Source organism: Ixodes scapularis, unplaced genomic scaffold (assembly GCF_016920785.2).
Source record: "Ixodes scapularis isolate PalLabHiFi unplaced genomic scaffold, ASM1692078v2 PGA_scaffold5__190_contigs__length_132052651, whole genome shotgun sequence".
NCBI classification, from domain to species: Eukaryota; Metazoa; Arthropoda; class Arachnida; order Ixodida; family Ixodidae; genus Ixodes; species Ixodes scapularis.
This window is the reverse complement of record NW_024609880.1, coordinates 124,470,912-124,491,685: the sequence shown is the minus strand read 5'-3', so window position 1 is coordinate 124,491,685 and position 20,774 is coordinate 124,470,912. Positions and strand designations below refer to the sequence as shown.

The 20,774-nt window shown below is 44.1% G+C and overlaps 1 protein-coding gene across 1 annotated transcript; it reads left to right on the top strand.

The window, feature by feature from the left end:
• The first annotated feature begins 1,787 nt into the window (after positions 1-1,787).
• LOC8040774 lies at positions 1,788-18,987 on the top strand. Its single transcript, XM_029977193.4, has 8 exons — positions 1,788-1,833; positions 5,734-5,884; positions 9,828-9,901; positions 10,110-10,235; positions 11,247-11,417; positions 16,744-16,869; positions 17,550-17,619; positions 18,685-18,987. The coding sequence occupies exons 1-8, from the start codon at positions 1,790-1,792 to the stop codon at positions 18,841-18,843; spliced, it is 921 nt and encodes a 306-aa protein (XP_029833053.3). The 5' UTR covers positions 1,788-1,789; the 3' UTR covers positions 18,844-18,987.
• The last annotated feature ends 1,787 nt before the right edge of the window (positions 18,988-20,774 follow it).

Here is a 20,774-nt window from a genome sequence, read left to right as displayed (position 1 = left end):
TTCTAAGCGCCATTGGTACAAAGTATAAAAATCGTTGCACCGCCCTTTTAACTTTCTTAAGGCCCGTTCACACTCTTGCGACCGAGTAAGACCGAGATAGACCAGACCGGTTTTTAATCCTTTTGCGACGTCTTAGGACCAGCTCCATAGCAGCACATCCGGTCGTAAAACGTCGCAAGAGACTTAAAAAGCGGTATCGTCTTTTTCGGTCGTTCTCGGTTGCAAGAGTGTGAACAGGCCTTTACATGCCCACATATAAGAGTTTAAAAACAAACTGTCTTCTTATGGGTTGCAAGCAGTTTCGTGAGATATTCCTAACTAAACCTTAAATTTCAGTAAACAAATATTGGAGAATAATTCATTACCACAGCGTATTTTAATCTATATAGTTTTAGTTCAGTAATTACAAATAAGAAACGTCGTGAAAGGTTCTTAGCGTGTTCATTGGGTCTCTGTCGTTATGCGGTCATTCAATTGGAGCTTACCCGTCCCTCTAACTTTAATAAGCATATTGTTTTTGAGCTAAACATACGTAAAAGTATATCAAAACCAAGTTTTAAAGATCAAGTGAAGAAATGCTGATTTTGATTTTCAATCAATATTATTTTGTTTTTGTATCCGGAACGGTGACATATATACTTGTGATGTATACACATACTCGTAGATTTGTTTATGTTCTTGTGTCGTGTATGACAATGGTCTTACGATCAGAGCTGTCGGGGTGTCGTGAATAAGCGTAGGATATTGTGACGTACCGACTTCTCATTACGTCCGCGTGCCTTTGCGACATCGGCTGATTCTGAGCATTCAGAGTCAATGTTGATAATTGTAGATGAATATCTAAAAGCCTCCTACCGCGGAAAAACTTCACACTATTCTTTTTCCATATGAAAACAAGAAAATGACTTTTATTGACTAACTTTTTTTTAAGTTGTAAGTTAAATTTTATAAACGCTAGCTGGAACGAATAGTTCATTTTGAAGTTTTTTTGTATTGGTTATCAGACAACTTAATATTGGTTATCAGACAACTTATTTCGACGCTTATCCTATACTGAATCTCTACCGTCACTTTTAGATACGCTGACAAGAAGGAGTTAATTTCAGCTTTGATTTATTAGGAATGTAAATCTGTAATTTGTATTAATCACGAATGAAAGTCCATTGAAAACTCTACACAGAGGTGCTCCCTTGTCTTTAATACGTATATATTTTTTCGCCGTTATCTTTTTACAGCGGAGCTGTTAAGGGATAGTTTCCCCAGGATCTTGTCCTCCACAAAAGAAATGAAGACACCGAACTCTGAACACCTACCGCCATCTATGAGCAACGGCGGGAAGCCACGTATCTGGTTGCCACCGTCGCTCATAGATGGCGGCAGCCTTTCCACTTTGGCTCACCGACTTGCGGCCGGTCATTACTTTCCATTGTACAGCTCCGCTGGTCTTCCTTCTTCACTAAAGTGGAAAGGCTGAAAGTTTTTGTTATTCTGCCGAATAAACTTATCAGCTCATTCCGCGTATTGTTTCGCTTGAAATGGGTGATTGGAAGAGTTTCAAACAACACTCAATGAATAGTAATGGCTGAAATTGGAGCACAACTTGTAATACAACATCACCCCCGATCCCCCACCATTTATGCTGCTTAATCTGTTTTTGATATAGCGTTTCGTTGCATTTCTTTATTTATGTGGCATTTTCTGTCGCATTATGCGTACATGAAATTACCTCGAAACCATGCTTGTGCTAGCTAACACTCGTAAAACGTTTATTTTCCAGGGGGTGGATTCCATGACGAAGTGGAGGCTGAAAGAAGACATAGCTGACTTCTTCTCGTAAGTTCCGCGCGCGCTATGCATTGGAGCTCTAAGATTTGGAAGAACCGTTTTCTAGTGAAACTGCCTCTTAATGTACAGGTAGAACATTGGAGCTACGTTTTGTTTGTGTAGCCTGAGCTTAAACATACGCGTGTTTGTCGCTTTAGAAAGCGAACAAATCACAAGTCATAAGCACGAACACTAAAATGGAACCGGTCGGGAGCCCTTTTTCGGAAAGGTCTGTAGCAATCTCCGACAGGAACGGCTCGACACAGTTAGCGGCAATACGGCATCGTCACTTTTTAATTTCGCTCATGTGGAATAGTATTAACAAGATATTCTGCAACGTAACATAAGCCGAACATAGCCTCATTTGACTACGCATAATTTCAAAATGAACTTACAATTAAAGAAAAATTGTGCGCTCGTATTTAATGGTACTCTCTCGACAACTTATTCCCTATTTGCTTGGAGACGTTGGTATGATATATACATCCAAAATGTATAATTGCAGCTGAGTTCTTGTTTAAAAGGTTGTACCATTATTTATCGCATAAAAGATACTGTTTTTTTTTTTTCATTCATATTTTATTTTTTGAGATAGACAGCAGGAGTCTTGCAATTCGGAATTTGGAAGTTGTGGAGAGCCGCAATAAAATAAACAATTAGCTGTACAAACGGATGCAACAGCTTCGATGGTTTGAGAAAGGATTGCAAGTAAGGTCAGTCGCCGCCGCCACGTCTCTGCTCGGGCGAACAAGCCCGCGCAATATCAAGCTTGTCAAAAAAGCTATGTTCACGCGCAAACTGCAGATGCTTGCACTCATGGGCCAGCAGTAGGGGGGCTATGTTTACACTAGTCTATAGGACCAGCCTTATCGTTTTTGTGTCAGTCGATGTTTTCTTGATAGGGCGTGCAGCGTGGAGCGTGCGGCGCGGTCGCCGATATCACGCTCGGCGTACGATCGACGACAACTTTGGAGCGGGGATTTTCCTTTCACTGTGCGTTCGGCGGCAGTGAAAGGCTCTTGCTTGCGGGCTTTGTGTATCGCCAAAGCGGCGCTGGTGAGGCAACCATGGGCGCGGCAAGTTGATGAGGGAAGGGCAAGGGACGCGTTTGCAAAGCGAGAGCGCCGGGCGCAGCAGAGACAAGACGCCAGCCAGTGTTGTTATTGCAAAGCGGTTGACCGGCAGTTTCAACGCCAGTTCACAGACGATTAATTTGATACCATGCACAATGTGTGCGACGAATTTCGGTTTTGGGTGGACGAGAAAAGAAGCGTTCTAAGTGCTACGGATTTAGAACGCTATGCATTTAGAGCGCCTCTGCAAAATACCAAAGAGACGAGCTATTTTTTATCACTTTGTCTCAGCCGAGTCGTGTCGGACTTCAGATAATGGACCTCTCCAATTTACGGTACTGACAGGGCAGAAAGAATTGGCTCTCAATTTTTTTGAGGCTTCCTCTCCTTCCGTCATTTATTGAATCAAATATTTATTAAATTAATAAACATTCTACGTTCATTTCATAAAAAAATATAGCCGAGGCAATGAGCTATAGCAAGTGTTGCTTCCTAGCTATCTCAAAATTTCCGTAAAGTTAACTCATCTAAACTGAAGGAACGTTGCGAACGCAGGCGAGTTGGTGAAAAGTTGACACAACTTAAAAAGGGACACTACCCTGAAGAAAACAGAATGAGAAAAACAGGTGATATTGAAGAATGCCAAAGTTACATCCACCAGCATCCAGAGAGTATTTAAAGAAAGTTCCAGTTTTTTACCACTGCATACTTATCTTTTTCTAAATTATTTTATGTTCACCGATGCTAAAGAAAAGGTAGGAGTTTGAACACTTTGGACGCGTTTTTCTCCGTTCCAGTTTTGGACATAAATTTCATTTTAGGAAAACTTTAGCATCTTTAGGGTTATCGTTTGCTAACGGGACAAAAGAAAAAGCTCACCCATAGTTTGCCCTAACTGAAATATAACTAACAATGCAACTGTGGCATTGTCTTTTGACGCTGTGGTGTCTTTTATAAGATTTCGTCGACGACAGAAAAGGCGAGACATTTGTTTGATTTTGCAGCGCGATGTTAGAATAAACAAAAATATTTTTTTTATATATTTTGTTTTCAAAGTTGCATTCTCCAGGTATTCTAGTGCATATCTAATGATGAAGAATCTTGGGTATCACGTTAGTTTTTCTATTATAGTTTTCCTAAATGATGTCATTGTGTTCCTGATAAAAACGTCTATAATTGTATATATTGTAAATTCCATTCATATTAAGCTGAATGTTCAAAAGTCGACCTTTTTGGGTAGTGTCCGTCCTAAACCCAAGAGAGCGAAGGAAAGAAAAATACAGGTTAAGTTATGTCATCTAAAGTGTAAAAATTGCGCGTGAAAGACTATAATCTGACGTATAATTATACATCTCCTCTACCATCTGCCTGTTTGCTGACGATTGCGTAATCTATCGAAGAATTACTGCCATATGCGGCACCATCCTTTTACAATCTGACCTTGATCTGATATGGCTATGGTGTAACCAGTGGCTAAAGGAACTAAACACTGACAAATGCAAATCAATGAGAGTATCACGTTCTTAATATGACTGTTATACCTACCATTTTAACAGCAAACCTCTCGCTGCAGTGTTTGTTTATAAATATCTTGGAGTTCACATATCGTGAAACCCTTCTTCGAAGATTGATGTCTAATACATAGCCAGCAGTGTTAACCGCATTTTAAGGTACTTGAAAAGAAATCTCTTCCTCACTTCGTCTTCATTGAAACTACCCTTGTATAAAACTCTATATCGTCCAAAATTGGAATATGCTGCATCCGTATGGGCCCTTGCTCACTCGTCACTGATTACCATACTTGAATCCTTTCAGAACCGCTCAGCCCGTTTCATTCTGTCAAACTATCACTGCACAGCCAGCGTCACTACAATGAAAAACACGTTAGGTTTACCATCACTTATTCATCGCCGTAAAATACTTCGTTTGTGTCTTTTTCATACAATATTCCACCAAATGCATTCCTTCGTCAAGACCATTTCCCCCCCCCCCCTTAATTAACCAACCATCCTACATCTCCACTCGCATTAATCATAGCCATAAGGTCGGCATTGCAAATTTGAAAACATAGTTATTTCAATATTCTTCCATGCCTCAAACGTCGTTGGATTGGAATCGCCTTCCCGCCCCGATTGCCAACATCAATGATATTGTCCTGTTTAAGAAAGTTCTTACTAACATGTGCGCATTCTAAATATTTGTATAGCTCGCTCCCTCTTCAATGTGTTTACCTTAAGGGTATTTGAAATTTAAAAAAATAAATAAATAAGTGGCGACGTTTTTGTAGTTAAACGTGAGCAAGAGCCGACGGGACGAAACAGGAAGCTATGCAGTACTTAAATTCCAAGGTTAGGATACAATTTTTAAATGTCATTTCATAGCCTATTATCACTTTTTTTTTCTGCAGTTGCGAAGATTGTATGCACCACCTCATTGTTGTCTGGACAATACTTCAGGGTTGAACAGCAAAATGTAACAATTTTCAGTAAAAAAAAAAAAAAGATCTGTCAAATTAACTAACTGTCAAGCGTGTTGGTAAAGTTGGCTTGACAAAAAATAAATAAAACAAACTTGGAACAAGGAACGACGAACGTGTCTTTCATTGAAAGATATTTTCGTCCACCCTTGTCCCGAGTTTCTTTTATTATTTGTGTGTCAAGTTAAGATTATATGTGGTTAAGTTATTTTGCTGTGCCCTAAAAAAATTCTGGACACAAATCTGGAGAAAGGAGTTCTCCACTGGGATGAGTTAACTTATTATGGGCACCACCGGTAATGGCCGTAGTACTAATAACTTGGTCTAATCCTCATCACCTGAATGGGCAATGGTTTGCAGATCGGACGAGGCACCGCTGGAGAGCGTGCTGAATATGCTCCCCCTATTGAGTCACCCGTCGGGTCACCCTGCATGGTTGGAGACGGAAGATACGCTAATGAGCCCCGTTGAATTTTACCTCCAACGGTTCAACCTAACGAAAAGCATAATGGTAAGACTGAGTTTTGAAGATGCAGCGAGAGTGGCGCCAACCGTGGCGATTGATGAATTTACAACGTAAGCAGACACCCCAATGACCAGAGAGACACTAAATCATTTTAAGGTTCTTTAATTCTGCACTGAAGGTACCTCGCTCCAAGTAGAGAGTGTCTTCTTTGGTTGATGGCCGTAGTACTGGAGCTGGCAACGCAGCTGACATAAGTCAATTCGCATTTCTTTTTGTTGAAGCGTTTGAAGAGTGCAATGAACTTCCAGATACTGCTGTTAAGTCCACTGAAGTATGTCATTTTTGATTTTCACAGGAACATCTATTTTTTTAATAAAAAATATGTATTTAAAAGATTGAGCGTATTCTATCGGTACTAATTTTGCAAATATTGTATTCTTATATCTGTAAATCCAGTTTAAATTCGCTTTCCTTTTGATGTATTAATGTGAGTTGTAGTAGTGATTTCACCATGCAATTTTCTAAACACATTTTGGTCTTTATAAGTTTTGTACAACGAACAATGTGCTAAACCGGAGCGCCCCTAGCGGCTGAGTGGCACTCTAGGAAGCAATTGTCAACCAAGATCTGTGTTTAGGTTTCCCCCATCGTACCACGGTCAGCCGCAGACACCACGGACCTCTACTTTTCAACCTATCACTGCGTACCTCGCTGTAGATTTCATGAATTTGATATGCATGTGAAAGTGCTGCAGTCAAAGGACTGGTTTCTTCTCGTTACTTATTTGACGTCAGCTCTTGATGGCCAAAAACAAACCGCGTTGCAACAATGCAAGTTAAAGAGCAAACTCAATATGAGATGAAAGCCCGACCGATGCTAATCAAATACCTTACTAGGAAGAATGGATTCCACTGTGTTCACTTGCATTAAACAGCGCGCCTAGAGCGCCGGATCCTCCCCCTGCGGTGTGGTGGCACGTCTGCGTCCGTCAGCGCATGCGCAGTCCGCTCCAACGTGCTGTCAGTCCCGGCACACGACGTTGCTTCGGTGTCAAGCTAGACTGCGTTATCTTTTCTCCGGGTGGCGTTCAGTGTTCTCGCAACAATTGTAGATGAGGATGTAGTTGACGATATGAAAATCTGATAATGGGGAAGACTGTTGGCTACTTTACCGTCTGCAAGAACCGCGGTTTGTAGGCGTAATGGCTGTCCTTTTGTTTTTCACGGGAAACAGACATGTAAGTATGCAGCTTTTATTACCTCCTGTATTACTTCTGACTTTATGACCTTCAAGTAAACGACAAGGCATATCATTCCAACTTCTGGGAATGGCTAGTTCACTACATGCCTGCCGCACTTGATTTCAAGGAGCAGGGACCGGAGCCTCTGCACGAAAAACGCGTGTGCTCCGATCACTTTTACAAAAGCGATTTCCGAAACCTGTGGAGTATTATTCGTATGTTGAACAATAAAATATTTTGTTGAAGGCCAAAAAGGAGTTGTTCGAGAAATAAAGCGTACATAATGATTTCGTAGAATTATGCAGCTTTTCTATAGTTCTGTTGTTTTCAAGTTTCCCTGTCTACCGTGTAAAAACAAAAACTAATGTATTTGCGAATAATTATTGTGTAAAAGTTTTATAACTCGTCCGCATCGACTAGTTATATTACTCTTAGGATCTCTATCTATCCGTAGCTTTGTTTTTTTTTTTAATTTGAGGACAGTTAATTAGCAGTTACCAGTTTATTTCAATAAGTAGCGTGTGCAAATACAATTCTTAAAAAAATACCCTGTTTTATTTTTGCTTGTGACACAAGCTGTGACACATAGACAGAACGGATTGTGGCCCGTCCACTGGACACAATAGAGCTCCTATACTTCGTTCACGCCTAAGTGGATAGTACGGTGGTATCTGCGTCCTCGCTGGACCAGTGAACAGTCCCCCTTTTTTGCCCCTAACCTCGCTCCCTGCGCGCGAGTATTGGCAGGGGTGTGATCGCGTGGCGAATGATAAACGCACGACTTGTTCAACGAGCGTGTAGCTTCCATCGCATTGTCAATTTAGGGATGAACGGAATAGACGCTTTACACACGCGCCAGAATGCAGCCGCCATTGCTGACCTTCTCTTGTTTTACCGAGATACCGAGCTACTAAAATTGGTGTGGACGAGCCTCCACAAAGGCCAATGCTGGGGAGAAAGACGGATGATGATGACAACATTTAATTTGCCCATAGATGGGGTCAGGGAAGGGGGAGTGTTGAGAGAGCCTCCCCCTCTCCCCCCTCAGTTGGCGGCCAGGAGTCCTTGTTCCTTGGCGGCGGCCACGGCCATCTTTGACCAGACGGACCTGTTCACCCGGGTCCGAGCTGAGCAGCACGGTCTCCCACTGCTCGGAGGTTCTAATGTTTAGCATTAAAGTTTGAGCTCTATTTCTGTTGTTTCTATGACGGAATAAAATCTGGGATGGCAATGGGACCTAGCCTGCTATGGTAATAATGAAGTGAAGTAAACGTAATAAGGGGAAACAAAAACTGAAGGTCAGTTATGGCGGCGCCCATGCACAGCTGCTGCAAAGCGTCTATACAGTTAAATTATTTTAGCCGCCACGTCCACAACGATAGGTGGCGCTCGCCGTAACTCCCACTTCGAGAACCGACGCTGCGGCCCATCCAGCCGTTTGAACTACCGGAAACCTGTCCGCGCCAAAGCCATTGTATTTCTCCGGAATGAGATGTATTCCCCTTAGTAAAGTATCGCAATCTTGGTACAAGCCCTTCTCGAAGCCTATCAAAGTTCAGAACAAATTAACGCACACACCAAGTTGGCGCTCATCACCGTAGTGCTCATAAAGCCCCTTTATGTTCTAAAAGTAGCGGCAGGTGCGTCGATTCAAGAGGCACGTGCAACGTGCAGCCCTTGGGAAGATCATGGCGGCACAGCGCAGCACTGAGCTAATTTCAGACGCCATGTTTTTCCCGGAAGTGGCGCGCGGCACGTGTCTCGAGCATTTTCACAACAATGAATGGCGCCACTTTTCCCAGGAAAGAGTGGCGTTAGGTGCGGAAAGCGGCGTACGCCGATCAGCGGTCAGCTCACCTGCGTTGTAGCGACGTGGTTTGCTTTGGCATTGAATGTTTACGGTATAATAAAGTCACAAGAAGAAGGGTACACTGTTACCGCGCTACTTGGTCTTGTAAAGTCATTGCACAAAGACTACCGGTAGGTACTCTGCGGCGAGCTACAGGTCCGCTGGGTTGGCCGTGATACGATGGGGGAAACCGAAACGCAGTTCCTAGTTGACAGCTGTTTCCCATGATTCCCTTCAGCCGCTAAGGCCGTTCCGGTTTGGAGCATTCTTCAGACCCACCCGTAATGGTCGTCTAGAAAATACTCAGATATTGAAAAAATATAAAAAAAACATACACCAGAAACCGCCAACTCCCTCTCTAAAGACACACACCGGGCGCAGAACGCAAACGTGTAACCAATAGTCGGTATGGTGACCATATACAAACAAGTAACCCTTCCGGCTGTGGAATGTAACTTCGTTCAGCAACTCGTCGTGCAAGGTTGTACTGCGCAGCTAAATCAATTTTTCTTTTTATTCCTAGTTGCTATACCGACATTCGGCTACGTCTCATTACATATTTTTGTAGGCGCTATAGCAATTTTGCCTTCAATATGCATCTTGTGTACTGGTTTTGCACTGAGTGCACAGCGTGTAGCTTTCTGGATAAGACACTGTTTTTAGACGAATGCACGTGTCGGTACGTAAACAATTTCACCGAGATTTAATGACAAACAACGATTATCTGAAGTACAACCGAAGTGCTTATTTGTTTTTTTTATGACGCGCCTTGATATGTGTTTAACAATCTACCTGCAAAACGGAACTTCCCGTAAACGTTTGTAGCTGTTGTGGGCAAACCAAGTTTGAGCAGCGGAGTGATCATTGAAACAAATAAGATGAATTCGTCAATCACGCAGGAACGAGTGTCAACTATTATGGATGACGCGGCATCTGTAACATCATACAGCAGAAATGCAGAGGCAGATGGCAGGTGAGTCGTCCAGAATTAATAAAACAAACTGTAACTGTAACTAACCTGTTAATGTAAAACTGAGAATGAAAGCGTAGTTCATTCAAAGTAATTACGTGGCAGCGTAATGTTTGCAACACTAGAAAACGATGTTATTGAAATACGCGTACGTTTCCAGTCTTCAGAATGCATGAATTATACAGCGTTGTGAACTTTCTTTTGTCCCCAGATGGCAGAGTCGAGCGGTGGTCAAGGTTTTATGCAGCGTCGACCACCCAAGCTGCGTGAACGCTTCTCTCGATCACTGGCATCGGGGCGGCAGTGACTGGAAAGCGGGATTAAGGCATTTTAGAACGTATGTCCGATCGAGAAAACGCACCGGAAACGGAATATGTCATTGCGAATTCCTAGTACAAAAGCTGCACATGAAAACGAAAAAAAAAAATCGAGTAACGTGTTTTTACTCTTTTCAAATATCCGCGTGCGTGATGTTTTGTGATGTCTTCAACACGGCAGACGTCAGTCGTTGAATTATCACGTTCGCAACTCCAACTTCCTATAGATGGCGGGTCGGTAGTTCCAAGATGGCGGAAGAGACGGGGAGAGATTCTCCAGGATTTCCAGTGCGCCTGCTCGCTGAAGCTGGTCAGTGTGCTAAAATTTAATTGATTTGGCTGAAATTAGAAGCGGTCAGAGCTTCGCAAATGAGGCAGATGTTGACGTGCGTTAAGAAAATGAACATGTTGATATCGCGCTCGCTTTTGTTCGTTAAAGCTGCATAATGCACGAACGCGTAGGTCAAGACCATTCGGTAACAGCAGCTCCAAGGCCGACGGTCCCCACCACCGTCTTCGCCGCCGTCCCCGCTCAAGTGGTTCCTCGTTCATCCGCTAGAGGGCGAGCGACGGACTGGGGTTGCGAATTGCGTACTATCGTGGACAATATGAACTGAAACACTCCTTCACGCTTCGTCGACGTACCTGCCAGTTTGAGAGACCTGTGGTACAATCTACGAACTGAGTGCAAAGTTTAGGTATCATACCTCAGATGTTTTGACGACTTGAGAAACAATAGAGCTTCTAAAAACCACAAATGCACAAAAAAAAAAAAAAAAATCCGGATTGGGATTTCTTTCTTTCTTTGTACTTATATTGCTTGTGAGGGTAGTGTATTGACGTGCAGCTGAGTGTTGACTACGCAGACAAGTAAAAGCCACGCTGCAATTCAATCTTTATTTGGCTTCTGGTAGTCAACACTCCAGACTTAAACTCGTATCGCTGCGTGATAAGAAAGAAAAACATCGTCGTTATGCTACGTTTCTTAATTTGAATGAAAACTAACTGATGATTTCTTTGATGGCCAACAGAGGGCTGGGCGAAAAGTCCTTCCTCAGTGAAACTGAGGTGGCGGGCATGGCGCTTCGTCACGGGAGTCCAGAGGACAAGGAACGCGTAGCAGCATTGCTGAGGCAGGAAAGCTCACCCAGCTTGGCTCTGGATGTGGCTGGCTACTCCACCAACGAGTCCCTTGTGGACGAGTAAGATTCTTTTTATATATATAGAAATAGAAAACAGGGAATCCAATAGCAGTTTTCGAAAACACGGGCGACCTTGAATAGCGAAATCTCTAACGAGTTCCTGTTCTTCGCTTGATTCACGTGAAAGAGCAGTGCACACTAGACTCACTCTATATGGCAGCTTTAACTGCCTGAGTAGCGCAGGACGCAAAGAAGACCTAGATGCACCACATCAGGAGCGCCAATTGTAATCTTCATTTTGGGCCTAGAGGTTATCATAGAAACGGAGCTGCCCGCAGCAACTGGCGGCCTGTTCGTTTATTATGGCTCATTTTATATCTCCATACATACATTGAAACACAATAAAATTTGGTAAAAGTGAGTAAAAGTCATAAACGCGTCGTTGGCATACCTGCACGAGCACATCTTAAGATTTGAGTAGCTCACTCACCGTATGTTCAACGCACGCTGAGACGGACACTGGCAATTTTTTCTTCGCACTGGAGAAGCTAAAGAAGCAGACGAAAGGCAGACGGAGTGCGCTCTGGAATATACGATCGCTACTTCGGCAATTTTCAGCGCTCTTCGACTCTGTCAGTTACTATGGAAACTGAGCCATTTCGACTAGTTGCAATGGTCCATTTCTAGACAAATCGCGGCGAGAGACTGGCAAAAGCGTGGCGCTACTGCGGCAACTAAACCATACAGTGGTTCTAGTACACACGGGGCGTTTTGACTAACCTGGTGTTCACTTCTGTCAACACTAAGGTGTACACTTCAGTGGGAACGCTGAGCTGGTCAAAAGTAAGGGCTTTGGTCGGTCCGTCGCTCTGCCGCCGTTTCGGATCACGCTATTTCTTTTATATATTTACTATCACTTACTGCTGGCCACAGCTTTTACGGAACGTGGCGTCGCCCTAAAATAAAGTACATGGAAGCACTCTAGTCTACACAATTGTACAGATGAACAGAATGCCAATGAATGGGTTCATTCTGACGCTGCCGTGCTTCGTGTGGGCAGGAAATCGATCTGTCACGACTCCCAACGGTTCACTTGAACTGTCTATGAAACAACCATAAGTAACGATTATGATCCCTGGAGAAGTAGAATCCTATTATCGGTATTCTTGTTGCGCTCGGTAGCACCTTTGCATTAATTGCATTATCATCATAACCATAAATTATATATTTGTTTCGGAAACAGCGCGTGGATGAGGTATCCGAACTCTATCGTCAGTGTTCGCTTGCGGCTTGCGTGCAACCAGTAATGTGAACACTCGTCTCAGCCGAATACTGACGTAGCACTACTGTCAAATCTCCAGGCTTTATCAAGGCAGTTAGTGTAAAGAATCAAGTTCACAGGCTCTGGGTCGGCTTAATACCGAGATGTGTAGCGATGGATGGATGGATGGATGGATGAATACGGCTGAGCCCTTTGGATCGGGCGGTAGCTTACGCCACCTAGCCATTTTGTTTTACCATTTAAGCGAACAAGCTGGGCAGAGCGCCACCTATAATTTATCTTTTCACCAAAAGCAAAGTGAGCCTGCATCGTTGCAATCACAAGTGGACAGGAGCTCACTTGTTTGAATCATGCTCCACGGAATGCTCCATGAAACTATGCCAAAGCACTTTAAATGCATTCTTGTCATAAGTCGTAATTCCAACACCTGTAAACTATTAAAATATAAAATTATTGGAAACCAGATATATTCAAGCGGTTACTATAGCGAAGACACAAAATGACACTGTAGGTGTAACGAGAGAACCGAAATATTTAAGCATTGGGAGTGTAGCACTGGGCACTGTTATTAATGCGGAAGCATTAAATGTCCCAAGGAGCGAGCCACCGTCGTCAGCTTTGAAACCGCGCCAAACGTTGGCCAAACGGTACCTAAAATCCCCCTTCCCAGGAGAAGTCGATTTCTGATGGATTATGCTTCCATTGGCTGGCGCGTGTCATCAACAAACGAGGCTCCCATTGGCTCTCGTGCGGCGTAATTAAAAAAATCAACCACCTCTCCACGTGGTGAATGGTGTTGATTGGGGCGAAGCTCGGGTGGTGCTTGTCTGCGTAGACGCTGAGCCGCAGCATGCCGAGCCTTTCGTTCGTTTTCATCCATGTCACGCTGCGGTCAAATGCTCAAATGCGTATATAACCACGTTCCATACCACACATTCTCTTTCTGACATGAATGAAAACGAACGAAAGGCTCTGCATGCTGCGGCTCAGCGTCTACGCAGACAAGCACCACCAGAGCTTCGCCCCAATCAACATCATTCACCACGTGGAGATGCGGTTGTTGTTTCGTTTGCCCTACACGAGCACCCGACGCCGGACAACGGACGGACATACGGACATGGCTAGCCCCTAAGGAGCTTCGCCCCTAAAAAAAGCCATGAGAGGAGCCCTCTTCGTGGCGGCGTAGCGCACGCAGCGGCGCGGTCGCCGGTAAGAGGAGTGAGCGGTGGTGGCAGGGCCAGAAGAGCCCGTTCGGGCAGACTCCAGAGGGATCGCACGGCCGAGCTCAGCGCGGCGCGGCCACCTCACAAAAGCGCGCGCTCGGCCGTCCGCCGGCGAAACGTGGCCGTCCACGCCCCTACGCCGCAGACGAACTAAGGAGCGGAAGAACGACATTCATGCTTTCGCGTTGGGCGCGTTCAGTAGCGGCTCCAGAAGTCAAGGAGTCAGCGCTCCTTGCACTAGACGGCAAAGACCGACTTCCGGTGCACGTTACTCCGAGTTCTCGGAGTCAGGCTCTCGTGCATTCTCTCCGAAGACGGTGCATGAGGAGTCAAAAGAGCGCAGCATGACGTAATTCCGGATCGCGACGAGGTTCCGGCGCTAAAAGAGAAAAAAAAAAAATGGTGTGAGGAGCTGCGTCCAACGTTGGCTGCGTCGGTTCTGACATCCTTAGTTCTGTCGCGGGTGTGCGGTTTGCTCGCTTTTGTTAATGAAAAGTGCTCAAGGTAAGACGCAAAACGCGTTCTAATTTCTTTTTCTGGTAAAGCTCTTTTCGGAAAATGCATTAGACAGTAATATTTTTCGTTTGAATATGCTAATAAACAACGTAAACGTTCATTTGACACCATGTCTTGATCGCCGTTGCTCGGAAACTGGGTGAACATTGACGATAGTCCTGTCCGCGCTGAACTGAACAAGGCGGGTATAAACGCGAATTCGGTAGCCTCACGCAAAGCATGATCTCGATAATGTTTTGCTTGCGTAGCTAAATCGGGGTCTACGTTGGCTGACGCTCGCTTCGGCCGGCGAAACCTTGATGGTTGAGCGCGGCCGAACTTCCCGTGTGTATACGAATACATTTTATAGGAAGCTCGTAACGAAGGGCAGAACAAACCTATGGTTGTAAGTTCGGCCCATACAAACGTATGGGCCGAACTTTTGCGGAATCGAAATGTCGGCGCAAATCCTGGGATTCGGCAAAGTCAAACTTTTGCCGAACATTTCTAAGATTCGGCAAAGATTCGGCAAAAATACATTATTACCAGATTTAACGTTCATATTTAGTTTTTTCCTAGCGAAAAAAACGTTTTATGTTTTTTTCTTCTAAACTTAAATGCAACTTGTAACGCATACTGACACAGTTATTACTAAATAAGGTGATATTGCCGCGCGCCAAGTAGGCAGCGCGGCCGTAGCCTAATGGTTATCGCGCTTGCCTCCCACGCGAAGGGCCAGGGTTCGATTTCTGGCCCTTCACGTGGGAAGCAAGCGCGATAACCATTAGGCTACGGCAGCGCTGCCTACTTGGCGCGCGGCATTATATTCTACAAGATATTTGTATCGGTGTCGTTTTTGTGTGTTTACCGGCAATTTTAATGACTCCTTGCAGATGTGCCGTGACAACGTGGTTGAGTAGAAGCGAGCGTCGCGCAGTGCGTAGTCACTAATCATGCTACGATAGTTTCAATTTTGAGGCATTATCAGCGCAAGCCTGCAAGTGTTTGTGCATTGTTAAAATGAAGGCAATAACGCTGCGTTCTTGCTTTCTCTGAGAGTCAACGGTTTGTGCGCGCGCGAAAACGAATGCAACGGTTGCTGAGCCTTCATCAGAAGAAATAATACTATTGTAAATATGCATGTTTTTCGATTTGAGTCACTTGACGCCAGCCTTGCATGAAAGTGTGCGTCCCATATTCACAACGTCTCACTTTTAACCTTTAAAATACCGGTTTCTGGTGTTAGGACACACTGGAACATTTAGAAAGATAGAGAGAGTTAGGCATTGGGAGGGGGGGGGGGGGGGTCGGATGTGCAACGTCGAGCATTATAGTTCTGTGTTTAGTTTTATGGAAGTACATGAAAATCGCGAAATAACGCTAGTGTAAACGGCAATATTATTTTGTTTTGGCACACACTACTTCTCTCGTTCCATCACTGGAAATGTCCAAGGAAAATCACGTTATCCAGAATTTACCGGATCATTTGTCACTTGCGATGTGGACTGCGTAAATTACTGCCGATCTCCTATTCTTGTGGCAAAAATGTTCAAGAGAACCACACTCGCTCACAAGCGCACAGTTACCGCGTTGCCTACTCCACACCTCGCCGTAACCACTGGCTGTACTACACTGCACGATGGTGATGGCACGACCGCACGGCGTCCATTTGCAATCCATGGCTCCGTCGCGTTCTCGCGCGCGCGCAGACATTTGCCGAAGTTTTGCCGAGTCTTGGCCGAACTTTCCTTCAAAAGTTCGTTATTTGCCAAACTTTGCCGAATCTTGAAGTTCGGCAGATTCGGTCCATCACCAGTTGTATATAAGTATCGCAACCGGCGGCGGAGATTCGCTGAGCTCCATATTTTGCGTGTGCTGACGATGTTTTTGTTGGTTTTTGTAATAAAGAAGCAGCCTTTGCACCCCCCTGCGAAGGGCTCGATCCCGTTGGACCTCTTCGAACAGCAGCGCTCATGTGTAAAGTCACTCGATTTTTCTTCAACGACCTTGTAAAGACTTCTCCAATACCAGCGTCAAATAAAAGCGATCGTGCTCGCCATCGTCTGCTTTCATTTTATTCGGAGACCGTCTGGTGTTGGCCTGGCACAGGGGAGGAAGCGGAAATCGCGTAAAAGCAGCTGAGGAGCCGCGTTTTTTTTTTGTTTTTTTTTGCCGTTCGGTAGGCGCTCCGTGGACTCCGACTCGAGTTGCTCCGTTTGGAGCTGAGGGAGCCGCTACTGCACGCGCCCATTCACAACTCATAAAAAGTGCTTAGGCGTCCTCGGACTTTTTTTTAATTATTTTTCCCTTTTTTTTTAACTTTCCTCGCTTCTAACTTTTCCTGCTCCGAACGTGTCTCATCGTCTATCTGCCTTTTGTCTCCTAGAATTGTCCGACTCCACTACAACGCTCTTTCAACTGAGGAGTACGATCACATGGTCACAGGCAATCTACGGAAGGCCGTCCTCCGAGTGACGTTGAGTTTTACTGCGGAGGAACTTCAACGCTTGCCGTGAGTTTTGCTCCGTTTCATCCGAAAAAAAAATAAAATTTCAGCTGTGCCCGACTCTTAAATCTCTCAACTTTCTTAAGCACAAAAGGTAGCGAAAGCTTTGTTTCACAAACCACATTTCCGTTTACTTTTTTTTTTTTTTTCGATCTGGAGTTATTTGTATTTTTCAGTGCGTCTCGCGCCCCTGAAATATTTTGAGACACAGGTATCGATGTTTTAATACGTAAAGGAAAATTATATTTCTCATTCACGCTATTTTATGAAGACATTTTCGTGGACAATTTGTTTCGGTTTCATTTGCTCGTCAAAAAAAAACGTAACGTGTGCCATGATGCAATAAAACGCGCCCAAAAAAATAGAACAAAAATGAGGACACGTACGATATACAAGTGCTTGTCGGTCATACGCGTCATTCTTTTGGTCCTACTTTTTTTGCGCTTTTTGTCTCATTATGAACCACTACCAACTAGCCCAGCTTTTAACCCTGCTGTAACGTGGCCTTGTAGTCATAACACCTTTAGAATTATTTGACAGGTTCCTATTTGACGACTTATACAAAAATTATAAACGGCACTCTGCTTCCGATATCGGCTTCAAACCTATGTATGTTCACGGCGCGAGACGACGTTACGATACAACTTTATTAACATGGCTTTTTTTTTTCTTCTTCTTCTTCACAGTCTGGAGGTTATGGAATCTGGCCCTTGTTCGTTCTCAAAACTAATCGACAATGAGGAGGAGCTGAAAAGGGTGAGAAGAAAGCAACATGATTGTGAATTACGGTCACTTGTATATCCCGGACATATAAAAAATTTATGGCAAAAAAACTGCTGCGAGAGACCTAGAAAAACAAATTGTGTATGTTTATACAGCCTAGAACTTAGTCTGCCTCAACGGGCGACTTGTCTTCCAGCTGTAGATGAGCAATTTAGCCAGTGCGGGTACAACCAGTAGCCTCTGGTCTTTAACGTGCACCACGCAGTAGTGATACACTACCGCATGCCGGTACGATGCTCATCCAGAGCTGGTGTACGCTAGCCCACTCGGCCACCGTCCCCCCTGCGATAGATCTAGAGTATACCATTCTTTATTCGTTATTGTTTATTCTTTCTTTTTCATGTCCACGAACACCCGAAGCCTAAATGCTCGTACACACAAATACAATCTTTTTGTACAAAAAAGGAAACACAAAAACATTGATCCTAATAAAGCGGAATGCTTTGGTCATTTTTAAACGAGCGTTCGCTATCGAAGATATCAACCTCGACGCTGAGTGACCTTGTGCTGTCATAATTTTGCGACATGTACGTTGAGCTTCAAAAATGCTAGAAATAGCACACTTGTGATATCTAACCATATCATGACGTGACTACCTGTTTTTCAGCAGATACAAAATCGGTGTCGATGTCGTCTGCTATGTAAACTGTTCATACCGCGTGAATGTTCATAACACTACCCCTTTCCAGTGCACCCTACTTCAAGGTATTGTGTTTGTAGAAGTGTTTTCAAAGGTCGTCCTTTCTTTGTACATATCATCAGCAAACTGCCATTTTTAAATCTGGCAAATCATATTTGTATAAATAGAAGAGAACATGCAGAAAGCCCTGAGAGTTTGGCTCAGGCCGGCCTGAGAAAAACGCTACGTACACGGACGTAGTAATATAGCAATATAGTAGTAATATAGACTTCGACAAGAGGTGATCTCAAGCAAAGCGTCAGGAACCACATGAGCAAATTGATGTAGCAGTCTTCAAGGCTTCGATTTCGACAAACACGGTAAGCATTAGGGTGAAATTGACGTATTTGTTTTTGCAGTATACGGCCAAGCTACGCGGGTTTCACTGCCCGTGGACGAAAGTCTCTCAAGAGATGCGTGAGACAAAAGAGACCTTGGCCAAGTTGCGAAGGGACGCCGCGGGAGTGCATCGCTGGGTGCAAGGCCAGCTGCCACCTGCAGCAGAAACCTACGTCTAGCAGCCTGATTCAGCTTTATCTTCGCGCATTAATTAGGGTAGCATCATCCTTGATGGACGTTTTCAAAAGAAAAAAAAATGGGGAGGGGGGTTTGGTTAGCGTGAGGCTACCATACAACTAAGCTAAATTATTTAGTTTTTTTAAGCCCACGACACAATGTAAATGCAGCCACTGTTGTATTGCTTCAGCAGCTTTTGTTTATATAAACTTGTCTTATACACCTTTTTCTAAAGCCTCTAATTAGTGTTATGCCACTTAAGCTCCTTTAGTAGAAAGGACAATCTTCGAAATGGTGAAGGAGTTCGAGTTCGTGTCACACGGCACAGCAAATGCTACTTTCCCTAAAGCGTCCATTTCGGGAAAGGTTCTTGCTGGCGTACTTTAATGCAAAGGAAGTACTTTCAACAGTAGGCGCTCACGGAATTAGAGGCGAGATGGTGCATCATTTCGGGTCTCCCTGGAGTTAGAACTTTGAAGAACTGACGTCAGAGGCGATAGGAATCTCCTTTCCCCTCACGCCGTCTCGGGCTATTCAAAAACTCGCCTGCACGCTCACTCCCCTTTTTGGGTATTGCTGGTATTCGTGGTGAGCAGCTCGCTATGGGCGCTTCTGTTTTCCTCATTATGAGTAGTGCACGTGCTAACCACGCGGTTATGTTGTAATTTTCAAAAGGCGTAGAAGTTCGGCATTGCACGTGCTTGCGCCAGCAGAAGTTGAAGTGTCCTCACTCTTAATTGTGAAAAAATTCCACCAGGCGGCAATACCAAAACTTCTCGCCGCGAAGAAAGCATTAAACTCAAATATAATTTTTTTTTAAATTTCAGTTATCAGAAGATACAAGTTTCCAATGATTTCTAGGTTTCATCAAGCAGGATAATTTAGTACACTGTAAATTTAGTATACTGTCGTGGTTGCCAGTGTCTGGCTATGATACGTAAGCTTCTTGCGAATGTTTCCTTTCTACATTGTTCAAATTATTCGCGTTCCAGAAATTTTTCATGAAAAAAGCGTTTACTAGTAATGTTTCAAACGATTGTAAAATTTTCGGTTTTAACTTTGTGTTGCCAGCCCCAAAGGAATCAGTATCGTTGGTAATTAACATTCTGCTGTCCCTGTGACAGTATAGCTCCTTTAGTAGAATATCCTTTCGCGGAAGGCATATTTATTGAAAAGGAGCTTTATGGCGTCGTCTGTCAGGAGTCTTATACTTTAATCGCCATGTCACGTTACGAAGCGTTTCGGCTCTTTTTTTCTCTCTCCCCGCTAGAGCCACTAAATGAGCTGCGCTTAGAGTATCGGCACTCCGTTCCCCGATATTGTTGTGGGCGCCGCCATTTTGGCTCGTATGCAGAGCAGACACAACTGCCGATCGTCCTGATTCATAAGGGAGGCTTCCTCAGCATTAGAGTTGGTGTTAGGAAGGTCATCTAAGATTGCTTTGCTCTGTCGCGAACTGTTTAAACATTTGTAGAGGGCGGAGAAGCGTTTCCTGTGATTTCAGATACAGCTTCAGAAAACTGGCAACCATGATTTTAAGACACAATATGGCGAAGTGTCGTTACTCTGAAGCGTAGCTTATTTAGTGGCACTACTCCCCGCTTTCCCCACTAATATCTTGGCGAGTCAGGCAAGAGTCCTCTCCCCCCTCCCCCGCCTTCCATATTTCATGTGCAGAATCGACTGGCGGTATAAAGTAAATGTCAACTTTCAAACTTGTCCGTCTCTTGGGGTTTTCGGTGCGCTGTGGTGTTGCTACCCTCTTGATCTCGTTCCACTTAGGTTTCATTTAGCAACGGGAACATTTTTTGCAAAAAAGGTTCTACATGCCTCGTTGTTTATGCAGAACAGTGATTAAGATAAATTGTGAAGGTGGTATGTAAAAAAGCGTTCCGTATATTGGAAAGCTATTACACGCACAGTAAAACAAAAT